The 21650-nt window shown below is 29.3% G+C and overlaps 1 protein-coding gene across 1 annotated transcript in view; it reads left to right on the top strand.

Moving 5' to 3' along the window:
* The first annotated feature begins 1962 nt into the window (after positions 1-1962).
* The window catches only part of LOC100210004 (uncharacterized), a 125964-nt gene continuing 106276 nt past the window's right edge, over positions 1963-21650 (top strand). Inside the window, exon 1 of the mRNA XM_065816355.1 lies at positions 1963-3169. Within this exon, the coding sequence (XP_065672427.1) occupies positions 2060-3169 (1110 nt within the window). The 5' untranslated portion in view covers positions 1963-2059. The remainder of the gene's footprint in view (positions 3170-21650) is intronic.

Consider the following 21650-nt stretch of genomic DNA (forward strand, 5'->3'; position numbering starts at 1 on the left):
CTTATTTTTAGAAATTATTTTTTGTTTTTCCGTTTTCTTATATAAATGAATTTTAGGAAATTATAAAAGTTATGATTTAACTATGATTAGTTTATCTGCAACTAACATTTGTTTTTTAAGTGTCCCTATATGCCCCGCTCTACCCTATACGGAATGACTTCAGAAAAAAAAAATTGATCAAGTTATTTTGATTTCCCATATAGAAATTTGAGTTAATTCTTGTTATTATAAAATCTGTTTTGTATGTATAAACTCTTGAAATATTTAACTTGAATTTGTATGTGTGCAATTTTGCAAGATTTCTATATGTGTTTCTTGTCAAATTTAATTTCTATGCTCTATAAAGCATGCTCGATACAAACTTTATATACTGTTGCACCAGACTACTGGTAAAGTACTTTAAGAATGCAAAGTGTAAATTTTAAGCTGAGTTAGAGGTTGTTCTAAGCTTGTTACTGCATCTTTATACCAACTTGTTAATTATAAAGAGTTAAACATTTAAGTTTTTCGAAAAAGAAAATTTTTACAGATGTTTTACAAAACTAGCTTACATGTTTCATATAAATCTACAAACTCTTAAGAAGTTGCTGTTTAACCTAATTTTTAAGAAGACTTATAAGGAGTACGTCAATATTTTATAAGCTTTATTACAAGCTAGCAAAGAGTATTGAAGTCAAAAAGTGTAACCAAATAAAGGTGAATTATGGCAATTATTGTAATAAACTTTTCAAAAAAAATTTATTAATATTACTTCAAAATAAAACATTACACATCTCTATTTTAATATTATTATACAAGAGATATTCACAGAAATTTAAAAAAAGCACACTTGTTTTTATTGGTTATACCAAAAATTACATAATGAAACTATTCATAAAATTTGGAAATATGGAATAGATTTTATTTTAGTGTTTTTTTCATTTTTCTAGAGCAGACATTTTTTTTTCAGGAGTATATAATGTAAAATAAATTTTTAGCATAATAAATTTATTTTACATTATATACTCCTGTATAAATAATGTAAAATAAAACAATTATAGAATACAATAACCAATATTTTGTCTAGGTTAAAAGCTATATATTAACAAACATGTGCTTTACATTTTAAATTGAAATAAACAACAACATAAACTTTGTATGTTTGTAATTTTTCTTTCTACCTTTTCTAACTTTTCTTACTACTCTTAGTTTTTCATAAAGGTGTGGTAAGTTGAGAGTTATTGCTTTTGGTAATCAGTTTACTTATCAAAGCACACTTGTGGACATCAGGTTAAAGATTTTTTTTATAGCTTATTATGCTACAATGCTTTGTAATCTTTTATTACTATACATTACCAAAGACAATCTAAATCTGCTCTTGCTCACAATTGCTTTTATTTTGAGAGTGTTGTAAATTATCTGGGCTAGCTATAGCAATCAATAAGCAATATTCTCAAACTTAAAATGTTTTAGTGATGTACATAATTTATATATGGGAATAATAACGGTAAAAATCTGAAACAAAATTAGGTTATTTTTAAAAATATTTTTCTTGTTATATGATAGGATTAATGGGAACTTAATTTGAAAAAACTTTTATCAAGTTAATAATATTCAATTGATATTACTAGGTGAATTTTATAACTGTTTTAAAAAATTTATCGTATGAGAATCACAGCATAGTCAAGTTTTACCATTTTTATATCTTAGAGTTATAAAAGCCATTAGGAAAACAAACTAAATTTTTTAAATCTTTATTTTTAAGAAAATATTATGAAAATCACGGATGTTTTGAGTTGTGAAGTTTGGTTAAAGTAAAAGTACTATATTGTACAAAATCGGATAGAAAAATCATACTTTCTTCGTTATTATTTGGCAATTACTTAGTTTCACTCTTATTAATCGATACTTTTAATGACATTAGTTTTGATTTTAACTTAAGCGCTAAAGCCTCTCTTTTAAAATCAGCGAATCAGATTGCGCAAATCTCTGCCTATTCTAAGACTGTACAGGGTTTCATAATATGCAAACCAGAACCGTTCAGGAGTTTGCTTCTCGGAAATAATGCAAAAAGCCTAAAATGTTTTCAAAAATCGATTTTCCACCATTAAGTACATCTAAAACTGTGACTTCTGCAACTTTAAGCAGTATTTCTGAAGCAAATATAATGTATGTTACATCTGTATCAAACAATTGTTTAACTTCTACTTGTAAATTTGAAACTTTAACAACTTCTTCCTTAAAGTCTTGTGCAGCTTCCAGTTGTGTATCTGCCAATTGTGAAACTTCTGTTGTGTCTTCCACTAAGTCTGTTAATTTATCAAATGGTCATGTTTCGATTGAAAAGAATAAACAAATTATTATGTCTTCAGAACAGAGTATGAGTAAAAATAAATCTTCTGAAATGGATCTTAGCAAATGTGAATTTACTGAACAGGGTACAAATACACTTCTTTGTTCTGACTCTTCTAGGCTGTGTAACAGTTTTCAAAAAGTACATATAGCCTACTGTAAAGTGCGAATTGCTGCTTTATTTTACTTTCACAAAGGAAAAAAATTAAAAGTTGAAGAGTTAAAATTATTTTATAAAGATATGTTTAGAGAAAATTTTTTTAAGGATAATGTTTTAAAGTACTATGTTTTAAAAGTAAATTCTGATATGCAGCTCTCAGAGCTCTTTATTCAACAATTTTGTGGTGATTTTTTAAAGTTATCTAAAAAAGCTAGTACATTAACTGTTGAAGTTATAGAAACCAAGGATGTTAGTTTTCTGTATATAACCTTAATGAATGAGTTGATAGGCTTACTTGAAAAACTGGATCTTCCTTATAATTATCCACTGCAAACAGAGTTGACTTTGCTAGGAAATATTACAAGAGATGTAGATGTTTATCGAGTTGGTGATAGGAATGGGTGCTTTTATTCTATGCTCTCTTTTGGTGTACCACATCGCAGAGTTTTGTCTGGTAGAGAAAGACCAACTTTAGATGAAATCAATCAAAAGGTCTTACAAATTCAAAATAAGATTTGCAGAAGAAATGATGTTGTCAAAGTTGCTGAAATTGTGAAAGAACTTTGTGTTTTTTATAATGTTTCCTGTGTTGCAGATTTATGTCCATTTGAAAGCAGAAAAATAAGACAAGAAACTGATATTCCTGCTATATATGATATTATTAGACTACAAGGAAAGGTACAATTAATTTTTTGACTTGTAATTTTTTTTTTCATCAAAGGAAATGAAACATGTCACTTAATAAAAAATCAGTGCTGAAAATAACTGCTGATCAAAAATTAATTATTGTCTATTTTTAGAAAAAATGATGTTTTGATCTCTTTATATCAATTCTGGCCTATCAGATTTAATTGGCAAGAATTGCAAAGTAAACTAAAAATTTGAATACATTAAAAAACAGAAAGTTGGAGTTGTTTATTTAGCAACTAAATGTTTCTGATTATTAGAATAAAAATAGTTTTAAGTATAATAAATATAGCCATCATAAGAATTTGAGCAAAATAACTAAATAAATAAAATAATATTTTCTTTTGGTTACTCTCAGATACTTAGTTACTTAATACCCTCTTGAAATGTGTTAATTAAGTACAATCAGTATAAAAAGTTTTAAAAACATTGGGAATTAGATTTAAAAATATGTGAATAATGAACTTACCATAACCTGTATTATACAGGTCATGGTAAGTCTATTCCACACTGACCATTTCTATACTTATTTTTTATATAGTTGTTTTATTTCAATAATTTTTAGCAGATGGTAGAAAATAAAAATTTGTCAAATCTTTGTTTTGAGTTAATGATTAAGGTCCACTTTATAACTTCTTATTGTAAAATAAAAAAAAATTCTATAAAAAATAAGGAACAGAACTAGTAATTTTTTTCTTTATTAAGTTCCTTTTAATGTGTGTTAAACGTGCTGACTTAATTAATTATCTAAGCACATTAATTGCTTAAGTATCTCTGTTGTGACATACGCACAAAAAATTTCTACCGCTGTTTTTGATGCTTATTGAAATTTTAAACTTTTTAAAAACTCTCTCCTTTTTGTTTGTTGTAGTACATGTTATGTAATATTACTTTTTTTTATGTTATGTATACAACATCAATAGAACTTTAAAAATCTCTTATTTTGTATTTTAGAAAGTTGAAAAAGATTAATAAAATTACTTGAGCTTTTTTTCTTGAGACTGCTAACTCTTTACATGCTTGATGCACCCTATGAGATTCACTCCCAGTGTTTATCAGAGATGATTGCACATTTTTTTTTAAGAATTCCACCTGTCTAATCATTATTTTCTCTGTTTTTTTAAGACAGTGAATATCATCAACCTTAATTTAATATATAATATCATCAGCCTTTACTTATAGATGAATATCATTAACCATCAAAAAAATTAATTTGCAAGCAACAGAATTTGAACTTTTGTGTTGTATTTTGGAAGCTCAGCAAGCTAACCACTTTGGACACTAAGGCGCACTATTCTGCCAATTTTTAACACAAATAAATAAAAGAATATTTTTATAAAATGGCAGAACTATGGCAATTCACTTCAGAAAGGCTGTAAGGTAATCATTTTAGCCACAAAGGCCCATTGTTCGAGGAATGTTTTAACACTATTTAATAAACAAAAGTCTTTATAAAACAGCAAATAAATGCTATAAATCAAAATTAAAGAGATGTTACCGCAATGCAATTTCAAGCAAAAGTAAAACTGTAAAACTTGATATATGTTAAAATATTACATAATTTAAAGTTTATATAAGTTAGATATATGCATACAGTTTAGCTCAGAGAAGTGCTGCAACTCTTTCTCGCCATTAACTAGGGTGTAATGCCGTCATGAGTTCTGTGTAAACATACACGAATGAGTAATGGCAGCAGCAAGTTCAGTATTAAAATATTGTAGGACTCATCACTGGTAAGAATGAAAACTTCAGTGTAATTAGGCTTTAAAATCTTCGACCTTTAAAAAGCCTTGTAAATTTTGATTTTTCAAAAATTCGGTTTTGCGTTTATTTCTCATTGTATAAATTTCATAAGCATATTAAATCCTATTGAAATTATAATGAAACAACTGTTAAAAAAATGCCAATTGACCATTAACTGTTACAAAAATGTCATTTGAAGCCAAACTCAAACTAAATTATTTTATTCGTATTCTATAAAAATTCCCACACACCCTTTTGTTAAGGGCCCCTCATTTATTAGATCTGGACTAAAGTAAATTGTTTAATTATCTCAAAAGACAATTTATTATTCATTTTATAATTTATAATTATAATTTTATAATTTATAATTATTATTTTATAATTATAATTTTCATTTAATAATAAAATGGTATAAATAATTATATAAAATCGAATAAATCGCGAAGAAAAAATTAAAGCTTTAGTTTTTGTTAAGAAAGATTTTTTTTTTTTATATTAATTTAAATTACTCAAAACAAGTGATAGATTTTTAACAAAAATGATATTATCATCTATTAGCTCTTTGTAATTACAATTTTTTTTCAAAAAAATAAACTGCTGGAAAAAGTAAAGTTTTAAATAAGAAATCAGTATCTAAACAAGCAGCTAAGAAAGAAAAGATTTTACTTCTTTCCTAGTGGGCGTTTTGCCTAAAAGTAAAGATTTATTTTTTTTAAGAATAATGTAAAGCTTAACTTATTTTTAAATTTATGTGAAAGTTACAAAAATTAAAATTGATCCTCTGTAAACTTCTTTATATTATGTTTTATTCCAGTCAATCAGTTTTGATTGGTAACCTTTTAAATATTATTTCCAGCACTGATAAATTAATTATTATAACCCATTTATGTTTGCTTATAGTATATCATTAACTGAGGTTTTGAGTTTATTATGTTTTCATGTTTACCTTAATCCACAAAAAGTATATATAAATATATATATATATATATATATATATATATATATATATATATATATATATATATATATATATATATATATATATATATATATATAGTTCTACAGATTGTTGCATTTGGGAAGAGCGGAAGGAAAAAAATGATTCTTATGCCAACACATACGTCACTTTTAATTACTTTTGACTTTCGTCCAACATTTGCGTGTTGTCAGAAAGTTAAAACCATTAATTTAATTACAAGTTAATCGTTTTTTGAAAAAACCACAAAAACGTAAATTTAATTGACCAGAATGTTTTTAAAAACATTCTGAATGTTTTTAACAATATAAACAATGTTTTTTTTTTTTTTTTAATAAAATGTTTTTATTTTTAATTTTTTTATTAAAATGTTTTTTATTTTTATTTTTTTACTGTAAATCATGCGTGGAGTGTTGCTACATAGACTATCTTATAGCCTGACTTGCAAGGGAGTGCTGCTACATCGACTGACAAATAGCCTGACTCGCAACGGAGTGCTGCTACATCTACTATCTTTTAGCCTGACCCGCAAGGGAGTGCTGCTACATCGACTGAGGGTTTGGTTGGGGCAGGCAGTCTATCAATTATTAAAAAAAAGTTCCGGTCCTGCATTTTAATTTTTACTTTTTGTCAACAAAATATGGAAAAAACTTATATAAAAACTTATATATATATATATATATTATGCTTCGGCCTCCCGGTTCAAAAAAATAACATTACGTGATGTTACGTGACAGCAACTTTTATCCCGATTGAACCAAGACATTACTGCACTTTTAAAAAATTTGTCTCGATTGAAACGTTATGTTCCAGGAATAACATGATGTTCTGATTGAATAACCACACTCAAAAATTTGGTGTGGTTATGAACCAAGATGAACCAAGAATAACGTGACAAACCGTGACGTTTTTGGACTTAACGTGATTCTTGGTTTATAACTTACCAAGATTAACGTGAAAAACCGTGACGTTCCGGGACAAACCATTACTTCTTGGTTTTTTAAATTTTACAGTTATTTTTATTATTACAGTTATCAATGGGCAGGTACCCGGTTGCCCGGGTACCCGTTGACAGCCTTAGTTATGATATGAACCAAAGTTAGATAAAGCGCTATGTAAAGGGGTGCGTTATCTACATTCGTTTTAAAGCATAGTTTGTTAAGCAATAATTGCCTTTAACGCGTATTTTGTGTTAAAAATGTTTTATTTAAAAAATTTATAAAATTGCATTTTTGGAAAAGTGCGGTAACGTAACGGAATGTCACGTTATGTCATGGTATTAAAAACAAAAAACTGGTGTGGTTTGATTTTGGTTTATGCAGTTTCCCAATTGGTAAATGAACCGGGATGTGCGGTTTCAACCGTTACCGCACCAACCTCGTCCTGATTGAACCAAGGTGTTTACATTCCTACCGGGGTAACGTGATTCCCGGTTCATTTTGGGAATAACGTTCCAAGATGCCGAAGCCTAATATATATATATAAAACATATATATATATATATATACATAATATATATAATTTATATATATAAAATATATATAATATCAGCATGGAAAATAACAGGCGGTCAACGGTCAAAACGAATTCTTCCTGGTCAAGGTTGACCGGTTGAAAAAAAAAAATTATATAACGTTTGACAAATTATCAGGATGTCTTTGAAAATGCATATACCAAAATTTCATAAAATGTAAATCTTTGAAAAAAGCTTCTAAAATAATTTTATCATTTGTACGCTACTTTAAATTGCTTCGTTAGTGAGTATTATAAATGATGTAAACTATTAATTTTTTTTGCTTCGCTTATCAAGACTAATTTCATTTTACTGGTGGTGAAATCCATAACTGCTTTTTTCAAAAATGATTGAAGTTCTTATTTTATTATTGTTTTAATAATAATATAATATTAACTTAGAACATTTTTTTATTTCTACATTTTATTTATAGTTTCTTTATATCATTTTATTTATTTTTCTTTTTTTTCACTTTTTTTTACCTTTTGCTTTTACATTTTACTTTTTGCTACCAATTGCAATGAAAAAATACCTTTATTTTTTATTTTTAATTTAATTTATCCGTAGTCAACAAAACTTACAAATTATCAACTAAGAGTCGCACACCAAGACCAATGATTGTAGCGTTAATTGCCGAATCCATAGAAGAGCGTTTGGAAACACAAAATACAGTTCCTGATATGTATGGAATGTTAATCCTAAACACTGGTGACTGGTTTCAAAATAACATCAATAATTCATTTGCTGATGATAACATCGAAAAATTGTATGACTTTTATAATATGACGTTACGTTATGCTGGCTTCACTGGAAGTGTAAATAATATGTTAGATGCTCGGCATAACTTAATTGATTACACTGTCAAATATTTGGCACCAGATAAAACTGAGTACCGTAAAGTATGGTATCAAATTCTTGTTGAATTGTTGTTCATATTGCCTGTTTCGAATGAAAAGGTTGAGTGTCTTTTTTCTTTTATGAATAGAATTAAAACTGACACAAGAAGTCGCTTAACTGAAAAATGGCTCAATAATTTAATTCGGGTGTGCACTAATGAAACAAATAGTGAAGAATTTGATGTGAATCCTGCCATTGAATTATGGGCCGAAGATACATTGCGAAGGCCTACACAAGAAAGTCGAAAAATTTATTCAAAAAAAGAAAAAAAAAAAAACTATTGAAACATTAATTGATTTAGAATCATCATCAGACGAGTCTTTAGATTTAAAATTGTCTTTCAATGAAACTTTGGATAATGAATCAGATGAAATGTATCTTTAAAAAAACATTTTTAAGTTACATAAAACTTTGTTTTTTGTAACTTAGGCAATTATTATAGTAGATTATATAAAACGATACTTGATTAAGTATTCAGTTAAAATTATTTTGATATAACATAAAAATGTTTATTTTTTATTTTTTTAAAAAACAGAATACAAATAAAAAAAGAATTCGAGTTCATTCATTTTAAAGTATCAAGTTATTGTTTTATTTACAATGTTTCGTCATGCAGAATAATTGCTATGATGAAGATTTAAACCAAAAAAATTAAAATTTTGACTGCCCAAAACAAATGATTGATCATCAATTTTATGTATTAGCCAGTCAGTTTGACCGCTCGCCTTTGATTTCTTATTTTCCACGCTGTTATATATATATATATATATATATATAAATATATATTATATATGTATAAAATATATATTATATATGTATATTATATATATATATATATATATTATATATATATATTATATATGTATAAAATATATATTATATATGTATATTATATATATATATATATATATATATATATATATATATATATATATATATATATATATATATATATTAAAATATAAATTATATTATTATTATTCTTAAATTTATTATTGCTCTGTTCTTTAAGAACATTGAGCATTCTATTTGTTGAATATACTAACATAATATAAACAATATATATATATATATATATATATATATATATATATATATATATATATATATATATATATATATATATATATATATATATATATATATATATATGTAAGTATAATGTATCAGGGGTTATTCTAGGAAAAAATTTTGGGCGGTTGTACTCCCCTGTACCCTCTGGAGAAATTTAGCTGAAATATTGCCTAATATTGGAGTTTTTCCACGAAAAAAACAATTTTTGCCCTAAAAAATGTAAAAAAAAAAAAAAATAAAAAAGTCCTTTATTTTTTATTTTTGACAGCGTCAACCATATATGGTTGACGCTGTCAAAAATGGTCTAGAATAGCCCCTGTGTATGATATATAAGGTTGCAGAAATTGTAAAAAAATTGTTAAAAAATGAGTTATGTTTATAATCTCTTATTTTTTAAATAGGGGATTATAAACGTCTATAGTAAAAATAATAACCAAGGTGGTGAGTGAGGGGAGGAGATGCAGATATTTTTTAAGAGAATATCACTGTTAGATAAAGAGTTAATTTTTAAATCAAGAGTCGCTAAAAAGCAAAGAACAATATTTTTAGTATGTTAATACAATTAATGTAAATTTTTAGTTATGGTTCTAAAATTATTAAACAAATTTTTTTGTTTGTTAAAATATCTTTCAAAATTAGTTTCGCCAAGAAGGCTCAGAGGTTGAAGATCATTAGGAATTTTATTACAGTTACTAGTGCAAAAATACTCACAAAATCCTTGGACTGCTGTACTTTCACAAATATTGAAAGTTTTAGGTAACTTTTTGTTACTGTTTCCAAAGCATGGATCTTGTTCCACAAGCCATTTTGTTTTATCAAAAATTAGCAAATTTTTTATCAAACTGTCATATTTTTATTTGTTTGGATATTTTTCCTGTAACAATTTATGTGCAGCACTAGTTGTAAACATTTTAGAATCAAGATTTTCACTTAGTTTACTAAAAACTTCTGTTTGATTAATTTTTGAGACTTTATGTATCTTCAATTTAATGCCTTTAAATTCAATTTTTTCTGCTGCAAGCTGTGTTTTCAAATAATTTTTGCAGGAATTATTTTGAGCAAAAGAAAAATTGTATAATAAAAAATTATTGTCAAAACCTAGACAATGTAAAGCACTTATAAAAAAGTTTTTATAGAAGAGGCTTCTGTGTTTATTAATTCAGTTAGGTCAAAAAATATACTTTTCAATGATATTTGTTTCTGGAATGTTCACTCACATGCATATTGACAAAGCAAATTTTTTGCAAATCATTGTAGGTTTATCAATCATAAATCTGATTTTACTATTGTTATAGAGTTAGCAAGCTTTGTATGGGTTTCATTAGAAATATGATGGATAATATCAGCACATGCATGATCCAATTGTAAAATACAAACCATGCTCAAGCCATTTTCCACCTGAAATGATCAAGTAAAACTAATGCATCCTATATTTCACTCCTCAAAAAAATATATACATAATAAGAAAAGAATGTCAAAAAAAGTCTTTTAATTTTGCTGTAATTAGTAACTTTTGTTTTGAAATACGAAAGAAAAGACACATTGTTTTGTAATTTTGAATTTTTTATTGAACTTTATGTTTATGCAATTTTTGAAGTATGACGCTACTAATAGTTAAAACGTTGTTTCATTTGCTCAAAACTGCAATTTTACTGAACTTTTTTATTAGTAGTAAAAAAATCTAAAGAAGATTTTTATAACTCTATTAGGTACTGGTAAGATCCTGCCAAAGGTAAGGAAATGGTTTTTAAACTTTAAAAAGTAAAGGAATGGTATCCCACCTCACTTTGAGCACTGTATATATTTATGTATGTATATATATATATATATATATATATATATATATATATATATATATATATATATATATATATATATATATATATATATATATATATATATATATATATATATGTTCTATTTTGCAAGATAAGTTTTTATAGAATATAAAATGCATATTTTAAGGCCAGTTTGATAAAAATTAGGATTATTAAATGAAAAAAAAAGCAATTTTGATGTTATAAATGGGAATGCAAGTTTCGACAAAAATAAAATATCAGAATTCGGAATTAGAAATTGAATTTTTTCGGAGTCGAATTCCGAAAATATTTTAAATTTTTAAATGTCTATAAAAATAATAAAAATAACTTATTTGAAATAATTCATTGTTATTTATTGCATGAAAAATACTTTCTTTAAAAGTAAAAATGGAACAAAAAATTATGCCAAATTCAAACAGTACAGAAACATTCTTCTTCTTTCGGCATTTCCCGTTTAGGGGTCGCCACAGCGGATCAAACTCCTCCATCTAGCCCTATCACCACCACTCTCATATCCTCCTCCACTGCATCCATAAACCTCCTCTTAGGTCTACCTCTCCTCCTCTTGCCTGTAAGTTCCATCCCCAAAACCTTCCTGCCAATATAGCTCTCCTGTCTCCTCTGTACATGTCCAAACCATCTCAATCTTGATTCTCTAACTTAATCTCCAAAACATACTACATGTGCTGATCCTCTAATAAGCTCATTTCTAATCCTATCCTTCTTTGTCACTCCAAATTAGAATCTTAACATCTTCATCTCAGACACCTCCATCTCCCTCACTTGTCTCTTTGTCAGTGCCACTGTCTCCAGTCCATACAACATAGCAGGTCTCACTACTGTCCTATAGATCTTACCCTTCATTCTAGCTGACACCCTTCTATCACAGATCACACCAGACACTTTGTGCCATCCACACCACCCTGCCTGCACTCTCTTCTTTACCTCTCTTTCACTTCCTCCATTACTCTGTAACCTCGACCCTAAGTAGGTAAACTCGTCAACCTTCACCAAATCAACTCCTTGTAACTGGACCTGTCCACCGTCTGCCCTCTCATTCACACACGTGTACTCTGGTTTACTCCTGCTCACTTTCATTCCCCTGCTTTCCAAAGCATACCTCCATCTTTCCAAGTTTACCTCCACTTGCTCCCTACTCTCACTACAGATCACAATGTCATCAGCAAACATCATAGTCCAAGGGGACTCCTGTCTAACTTCGTCCGTCAGTCTGTTCATGACAGTTGTGAACAGGAAGGGACTCAGGGCTGATCCCTGATATAGTCCTACTTCCACTTTAAACCTGTCTGTCATTCCTACTGCACATCTCACTGCTGTCACACTGTTCTCATACATATCCTGCACCACCCTCACTTACCTTTCCGCTACTCCTGACCTCCTCATACAATACCAAAGCTCCTGTCTCAGAACTCTATCTTAAGCTTTCTCTAAGTCCACAAACACACAATGTAACTCCTGTCCTTCCCTATACTTCTCCATTAACACTCTCAGAGCAAACATAGCATCTGTGGTGCACTTAGCTGGCATGAAACCATACTGCTGCTCACAGATCTCTACTTTCCTCTAAGCCGAGCTTTCACTACTCTTTCCCAGATTTTCAGGCTGTGACTGATCAACTTTGTTCCCCTGTAATTACTACAGCTCTGAACGTCGCCCTTATTCTTGAAAATTGGCACCATTATGTTATGTCTCCACTCCTCAGGCATCTTCTGACCTTCCAAGATTCTGTCAAATAACCCTGTCAAAAACTCCACTGCTATCTCTCCCAAACATTTCCATGCCTCCACTGGAATATCGTCCGGTCCAACTGCCTTACTGCACTTCATTCTCCGAATTGCAGCCTAAAAACATTCTAATATAGTATATCATTTAATAATAAAAAAAATAAAATTGTTTTATTTGCCTAAAATGTGCCTTGAGTAAGCAGAGATCACTTAAAGCTGCGTCTCCGAGTCTCGTTCGAACTTTTGTACAAAAGTTACCAGCAATAGAGAAGGCTCGCTCAGACTCCACACTCAATGGTGGAATCAAAATCAAATGTGAGTAGACACACTCTAATATTTTGGCATGAATGCCGTTCTTTTCAAAGAATTATATTTCAGATTTAATTTTTGAAATTAGGCTCCTATTTTTTATTTGTTGAGTTGAGTTGGACGTTATGTTGGGCAATAAATTCAATTGAATTTTGTTCTCCAACTTTTGCCTTAATGTTAAGAGTTTAGTTTGTTTTTCCAACATCACTTCTATCACATTGTCAGCTTCTGACTGCTTGTCTGAGGAAGTTTCCATGTAAGTGTTAAATATCAATCTTTGTGCAAAGTTTTCAATAACTTTGGGTATTGTTTTTTTCAATGGTTTAGTGAAAGATGCGTGAATCTCACTATTTCTGTCATTGTGTAAATACTGTATAGTTCCAGACACATTAGTTTGGCTTATTCGGTCTTCTAATTTCTTTAATTTTGATAAAAGTTCATCAGATCTGAAATTCTCAAGCATAAAAAAAAATGCCGCATCAGCAGAAAGCAGATTTGCACAACAGCCATGTTCGTTGAGGTTCGTGTTTTGGAGTTATAGTATTGATAGAGGGTTGAAAAGTAGCCTCCTAGACTGTAGTGGCCTTCTCAGTTTTAGGAAGGTGAATAATTAAAAAACAAACAGTTCTTCTGCACATTACTTTACACCAATACTAATTACAATATTTGTAATATTCTTATCAATTATTGCTCTGTTTTTTTTCAGTTTTGTCAGGCAATCTGCAATCTGTAAATGTGTTTTATCTGACATTCAGGGCATTATAAGTTATAATCCTCCTTTTGCTTTGTAAGTTGCAGCAGCAAAATAAGCAATGATCCCAGCCCATTTCTTGTCTAATTTTGTTAATCTTAAATACAGAGATGAAGTTTTAACAGATATAGAAACAATATATATATATATATATATATATATATATATATATATATATATATATATATATATATAATATATATATATATATATATATATATATATATATATATATATATATATATATTAGGGCTGTTCATGTTGAACACAGGAAAAAAAAATTTTTCTCGGATTTGAATGCATAGTTGTTTATTTTGTGCCATTTGACATAGTAATTGACTGTGGAAAAAATCTTTCCAATCAGATAATGTTTAGGGGGTGCTCAATGACCATAAAGTTTTACGAAAAACGTCAAAAACGTGTAAAAAGTTCCAAAGTTCCAAAAATTTCTAGAACCTGGTTAGTTAGATTTTTTCCACTGAAATATTGTCTGATTGCGTGCTATATAGATTAATTAAAGTGCAGCAGATTAACTGTCATCAGGGCACCAGACTAAAAAATGTCTGCTAGTGTTTAAAACAGCTGTGTTTATATCATTTTGTTAAAATTTGTATTCATAATTTTAATACTATTATTTAACTCAATTTAGAATTTGTTCAAACAGAATAAAAAGGTTTACAAGTATAAATATTATTTTTATTTGGAATTTCAGTTTGACAACAAATGTATTAATATTTTGATAGTACCTAACCTTAGTAACCTATTACAGAAAACTAGCATGGTAGTCTGGTAGTGTATTGTTTGTTATTAAGTGCAGATAATAATAATTTCTAATTTGAAAATATTTAATTAATTTCTTTAGTAATAATTATTATAATATATTGCTGCAGCTGCATAAACCAACAACTGAATGATAAGTTTGTATAATATGGTATTGAGTTTTGATTTTCTCATAATATTTCAGTTATCATTGAAATGGCAGCATCATCTCGTGTTGCTATCTCTACACGACTTCAAACCAAAATCTTTTTAATTGGACAACCAGTGCCAAATCTTCCAGATAAAGTTCTTCCCTTAACATCTGATGTTTTAAAAACATTTTTTTATCATCTTAATTCAACCAAAAAGTCAGTGCCTGAAAGTCTTAAAACAACTGTTGATGAACTGATTATTATTTGGAATAAAGCCCGTATTCCGACAGCATTTCATCCGAATGTAGTCTTAAAGTTGAAAACTTTAGTCCAGGAATTTAAATTAATAAAAAAAAAAAATCCAGATTGTCAGATTCTCAGAAATCGAGAGAGAAATCATTTACAGACACCATTGGCCTACTTTTTGACATTGCCCACAAGGATGCTGAAACCATGATCAGAATTGAAGAAGATAAAGAATTTTTATTGGATCAGAGATGTCAGAGAAAAATGGTGATGTTTGGAGAGGACAAAGAACTTTCAAAATTAGAAGAAAGAAATGAAGCAAGGAAACAAGCAGAGAGAGAACGAAAGCTAAAAGAAGAGCAAAGACAATCTGGTGCGAGTGCAATAGTTCCTGTTATTGAACCTTTACATGACGAAAGTTATAGTGATGACAACGATAACGATGCTGTTGATAATGACAAAATGGTTGATAGAGATTTTGAGATAGAAATCCCTGTTTATTACAGACAACAAGTCAGTAAAGCAAGTTCTTCAGGGTCAGCTGAATCAAGTTTAGCAAGTACTCCAAAACGACAATGTATCTTAGATACAATTCTTGACTCGCCTGATGTTTCATCAACATTAGACAGAATTAATCTATCTGACACAAAATTTACTATACTAGCAGCAGCAATTGCAAGGGCTGGTGGACAGAACCTCGATGATGGATCATTGTCACGTTCTACAGTCCGTAGAAAACGAACCTATCATCGATCAAATATTGAAGCCACTGTTCGAACTGAATTCTGCGATTTGGACAAACCACCATTAATTGTCCACTGGGATGGCAAACTGATGATAGATCGTACAAATTCTGCAGCCCCTAAAGCAAATGTTGACCGGCTATCTGTAGGTGTGACAGGTCACAATGTTGACAAAATACTTGGAATAGCAAAACTATCAGCTGGAACTGGAGAAGCCCAAGCAAAAGCAGTTATTCATCTGCTTAATTTCTGGGACATAATTGGTGATGTTATTGGAATGAGTTTTGATACTACAGCCTCTAACACTGGCTCCAAAAATGGTGCATGTGTAGTTCTAGAGTAACATATAGGTAGAAATTTGTTATATTTCGCTTGCAGACACCATGTTCATGAGATCATAGTAGCAGGAGTGTTTGGATCACTATTTGGACCATCATCTGGTCCCAACATACCTCTTTTCCAGAGATTTCAGCAATATTGGCCCAAAGTTAATCAAGGAAATTTTAAACCTCTGGATGACATTCGAATGAAAATACCCCTGGTGCAAGAACTACAAAATGAAGTGATTGCATTCCTCAAAGAAAACCTGCATGTTAAAATGCCAAGGGATGACTACAAAGAAATCATGGATCTCTGTCTGTTAATACTTGGAAAACTGCCTGATCAAGAAGAGAAAAATTATCATTTCAAGATCCCTGGTGCTTATCACATGGCTCGCTGGATGGCCAAGGTTATTTATTGTTTTAAGATTTATTTATTTCGTGAAGAGTTCAAGTTGACCACAAAAGAGGAAAAAAATCTCTGTGAATTTTGCTTATTTGCTAGTCTGGTTTATGTAAAATCTTGGATATCATGCACAAATGCCAGCGATGCTCCAGTTAATGACTTGTTTCTGTTTCAGCAACTTAAGCAGTTTGCAGTTGTGAATAAAACGATTTCCGAAGCAGCAGTCAAGAACTTTCAAAACCATTTGTGGTACCTTTCACCAGAATTGGTCCCACTAGCTTTGTTTTCAAACAAACTTCAAACGGAAGAGAAGCGAAAAATGATTTCCAACATGAAGTTTCACGGTGAGAACTGGTCTGAAAGGTTGATCAAATTAAAGAACATTGAAAGTCTAGAGAAGAAATCTCTGGACATGCTGGTGACATCAGTTTCAGCAAGTGCGTTGCGGTCAATGAAGGTTGATATTGATTTTCTGTTCAACAACGATCCAGCTACCTGGAATGATTCCCCAGAATAACAAGAAGGAAAAAATTTAGTATATTCATTGAAAGTAGTAAATGATGCTGCCGAACGATCTGTGGCTTTAATGTCGATGTTTAATGAATCGATTACAAGGAATGAATCTGAAATGCAGAGGTTAATTCAGGTGGTTGAGGATCACAGAAAGCGAGTGCCAGATGCCAGAAAGTGTACTCTGAAGAGTTATAGTCCTCGCTAGCATTAACATTGCACGAACTATAACATTACGATAATTAAATGTTAATTGCTCATATGTTTTTTTGTTTATAATTCGTATTTTAATCAATGACAAAGAGTCAAAAATCCTAGTGTTTTATTTTGGAAAAATTCTGATATAACAAAAACCGCAGAACTTTAGTCGTATTGCAGTATTTTATTTCATTAATTTCTCTGCTAATAAACCAGTCTAAAGTGGATGTGGATTGTAATTTGTATTCAGAATTTAATATTTAGAGATAATTAAAACTGATCAAATCTGAAAAATCTAATTAACCGGGTTTTAGAAATTTGTGGAACTTTGTTACTTTTTCCATGTTTTTCACATTTTTCGTAAAACTTTATGGTCATTGAGCACCCCCTAAACATTATCTGATTGGAAAGATTTTTTGCACAGTTAATTACTATGTCAAATGGCACAAAATAAACAACTATGCAATCAAATCTGAAAAAAAAAATTTTTTTGGACAGCCCTACAATATATATATATATATATATATATATATATATATATATATATATATATATATATATATATATATATATATATATATATATATATATATATATATATATACATATATATATATATATATATATATATACATATATATATATATATATATATATATATATATATATATATATATATATATATATATATATATATATATATATATATATATGTATGTATGTATGTATGTATGTATATAATATATATATATATATGTATAAATTGATTTTAATAAAAAAGGCAGCGTATAACTATTTTTTAAATATATTTTAATATAATAATATATTAACAATATTTCGCTGACCTATTGTGGTCAGTGTCATCAGGTAATAAAAAAAATGTTAAAAAATAACATAAAACCAACTGTTTAAAAAAGAAGACAATTGAAAGCGTAAAATATAAAAACCAATCAAATAATACAAAAGTGGCGTCAGTTAAATTTTTTTCAAAATTGATCCCAAAGTTTTTGTTTTCACATTATCCCCGTCATCTCTATTCAGAACAGTTTGCCAAATACCTATCTGGTGTCGAATTCTTGCTTTATTTATCTCCAGGGATTTTCTAACTTTTCTTATCCTTTATTCTGAAATGACTGCCAAGGTTTTAGGATTCAGCCAATCAAATGTACCACGGCATGTTCTAGAATGTTCCGTGGCTCCTGAACTCGACCATTTTTGATTTTTACAAGCTCTTTGATGTTCCATACTTCTTGAAATGATTTTCTTTTTGGTCTCACCAATATATATACTTCTGCATGAGCATTTAAGCTCGTAGACACCCGGATTCGAGTTCAGTGGTAGTTTTGTTTTGTTGTTGCATAGTATGTTATTTAAATTGGGAGGTGAAGTAAATATAACTCTGATGCTTTGTTTTCTAAAATCTCTTTGGAATTTAGGGCCAATAATTCAAGGTAGTTTAACAAACTGCTTATCTAATTGTTTAGATGTAGTATTTTTTGAAACGTGGTCTAAATAGTATTTAGTTATTTTAATAAGATTACTTTGTTATAGCCGTTTTCTAAAAATGTAACTATGAGGAAATCAATTTCTTGTGAGAGGTGCTTTTAGGAGCAGATTTGTTTTGCTCTACATAGAAATTCTTTAAAGATGCCAGTGATTATGCTTGGGTTGATGTTAGAGTTTGGTTTTATTAGAACATTGGTTATCGCATCCTTACGGTGTATTTGAAATTCATGGAATCCGTTCATTGTATTTGTAATAGATATATCTAATAAGTTAACTTGTTTTCCATTTTCAAGTTCAACAGTATATTTTATGGAGGTATATTTTATATATTTTATTTTAACAGTATATTTTATATATTTTATTTTATATTTATTTCCGTTTTCAAGTTCAACAGTATATTTTATGGAGGAGTTTTGTTCATTTAAAGTTTTAAGAAACAGTTCTTGTTTTTCTTTCGAATCGAAGTGAGCATGGGTATTGTCTACATACCTTTTGTAAGTTATTGGTTGGAATGAATTAACAAAGGTTATATTAAGGACTCTTTTTTCTATGTTTTGCAAAAATGCTTCAGCTATGACTACCATCGAGGATAAACCAATTGGACCTGAATTAGGTAAAACTCGGATTTTATCTTCATATAAAAAGTAACACTTGCTTAATGCAAGTTCAATTAGCTGATGTATACATAAAAGAGTTGATTTAGTCCTAGTTTTTGAATCCTCCAAATCATCGTTCAATATGCTAACAATAACCGGTATTGCTTTATCAATCAGTACAGATATACTGTATAATTTAATACATAAAATGAAACTTGAATTTCATTAGGGTCTATCTTCCATTCTTTAGCATCGTTGTCAAAACTACTTAAATTAATTAGTCGAGTTGTATTTTTATTTAATGTTGGTTGAATAATTTTAACCAGATACTCTGATGTTCCATAAGATGGTGTGTTAATAGTGGAAACAACAGTACGCATTGGGTAGTTTTTCTCTCTCTCTCTATATATATATATAGATATTTAATTTTTTTTATAATTCACCTCCCCAAGGCTGAGGATGAGGAGGCTACTTGTGGTTATAACCCTCTCTCAACTCTATAACTCCAAAGCATGAACCTTGACGAACAAGGCCGCTGCGTGGAGAAACAAGTTGAGCACAGTGCTACCAGGGTCGTGGTGGCGATCAAACTCGGAACCTTCCAAGTTTGATTCCCACCATGTCGACTCCTCCACTACCACATATATATATATATATACATATATATATATATATATATATGTATATATATATATGTATATATATATATATATATATATATATATATATATATATATGTATATATATATATATATGTATATATATATATATATATATATATATATATATATATATATATATATATATATATATATATGTATATGTATATATATGTATATATTAATATTTTGATATTTCAAATTGGGACTCATTTGTGAAGCACACCTGAGAACATTTAAAAATATTAATATAAAAACTCATATAAACAGGCCCGTAGCCAGAATTTTTGAAGGGGAGAACACATAAAGCTCCATTCTTCTTGGATGTAGTTTAATAAATAACTTTGCAATTTCTGTTTTTTCTAATGCTTTGACCTTATCACAATGCACATGCATTAGTGTAAGTGCTCCTAACTGCTCCTCTTTCATGGATGCTCTGATATAATTTAACAATCTGCAAAGCGCAGATGCACATCTCTCGCATTCACAAGACATTACTGGAAGTGTACAGCCAATGCATGAGAGTGTATGTACATTTGGAAGAGCTTGTTTATCGCATTTCAACAATGAAGCTTGTAAATTTTTTGGTTTTGGGTCTTCCATTTTATCACAAAGGTTCTTCCAGTGAATAATTTCTTCCTCGAGCAATCCTGGCAGAGGTAGATTGTTATTATAGATTTTGACAACATATTTGAGACTTTCGATTATGTCACATATTGAAGCTTGAGGTGTCATACAGGATGTACAATAGTTTTATAGCTTGACAAGATTGTTAACTAAACATTAATTGGAGGTCCGATATAATGTAATCCAAATAAGGAATCAAAAAGTTACCCTTGCAAACCTCATTTGGAGTATCAGCTGGAGTGTTTTGGTGATGACTTTGCTGTTGAACTGGCCTAGATGTTACCACATCATTGCCCAAATGATCTGCTGTTCTTACAACATGTGTGAAGATAGAATTAAATAGTTGTTCAAGCTGAGCATCACATCTGTATTTTAATTCTAATACAACTTCCTCTCTAAGAGCCATTTCTTTGTTAAATAATATAAAGCACGAACTGTAATTTTGTTAGCTAGAATAACATCAAGAACTTCTTCTCGAATAATATTTTTAAGTCAACAAACCGAATTGAAATCACCTCCTTTTTTTTTTTTTTTGTGTTAGGGTACATCATCTATCAGAAGAGTATAAAATTTGGCTTTTCTTATTACTAAGAGAAGATGAGCTTGAATCAAATGATAACCAAGAATGTCAATAAGTTCACATTTGCTGTTCCAGAAAGATATGTAGCATTCTTTAGTCTTGGTGAATTACGATGCTGTAGTAATTCTGAATTATTTTTTGCAAGAAGCTGAAGCAATTCAATAAAGTTTCCATGGTTGACACTTGTATTAATATTAGATATCTTTTCTTAGATCCACGAAATGCCAGACCTTGTTTCCCAAAAAAAGAACTGCTTCTATAATGCATTCTTCAAGGATGTGTTTTCTAAAAGCGGTAAGTTTGTTAATGCGTTTGTTAAAGCGGTAAGTTTGTTAATGCGTT

Source organism: Hydra vulgaris, chromosome 13 (genome assembly GCF_038396675.1).
Source record: "Hydra vulgaris chromosome 13, alternate assembly HydraT2T_AEP".
Classification (NCBI taxonomy): domain Eukaryota; kingdom Metazoa; phylum Cnidaria; class Hydrozoa; order Anthoathecata; family Hydridae; genus Hydra; species Hydra vulgaris.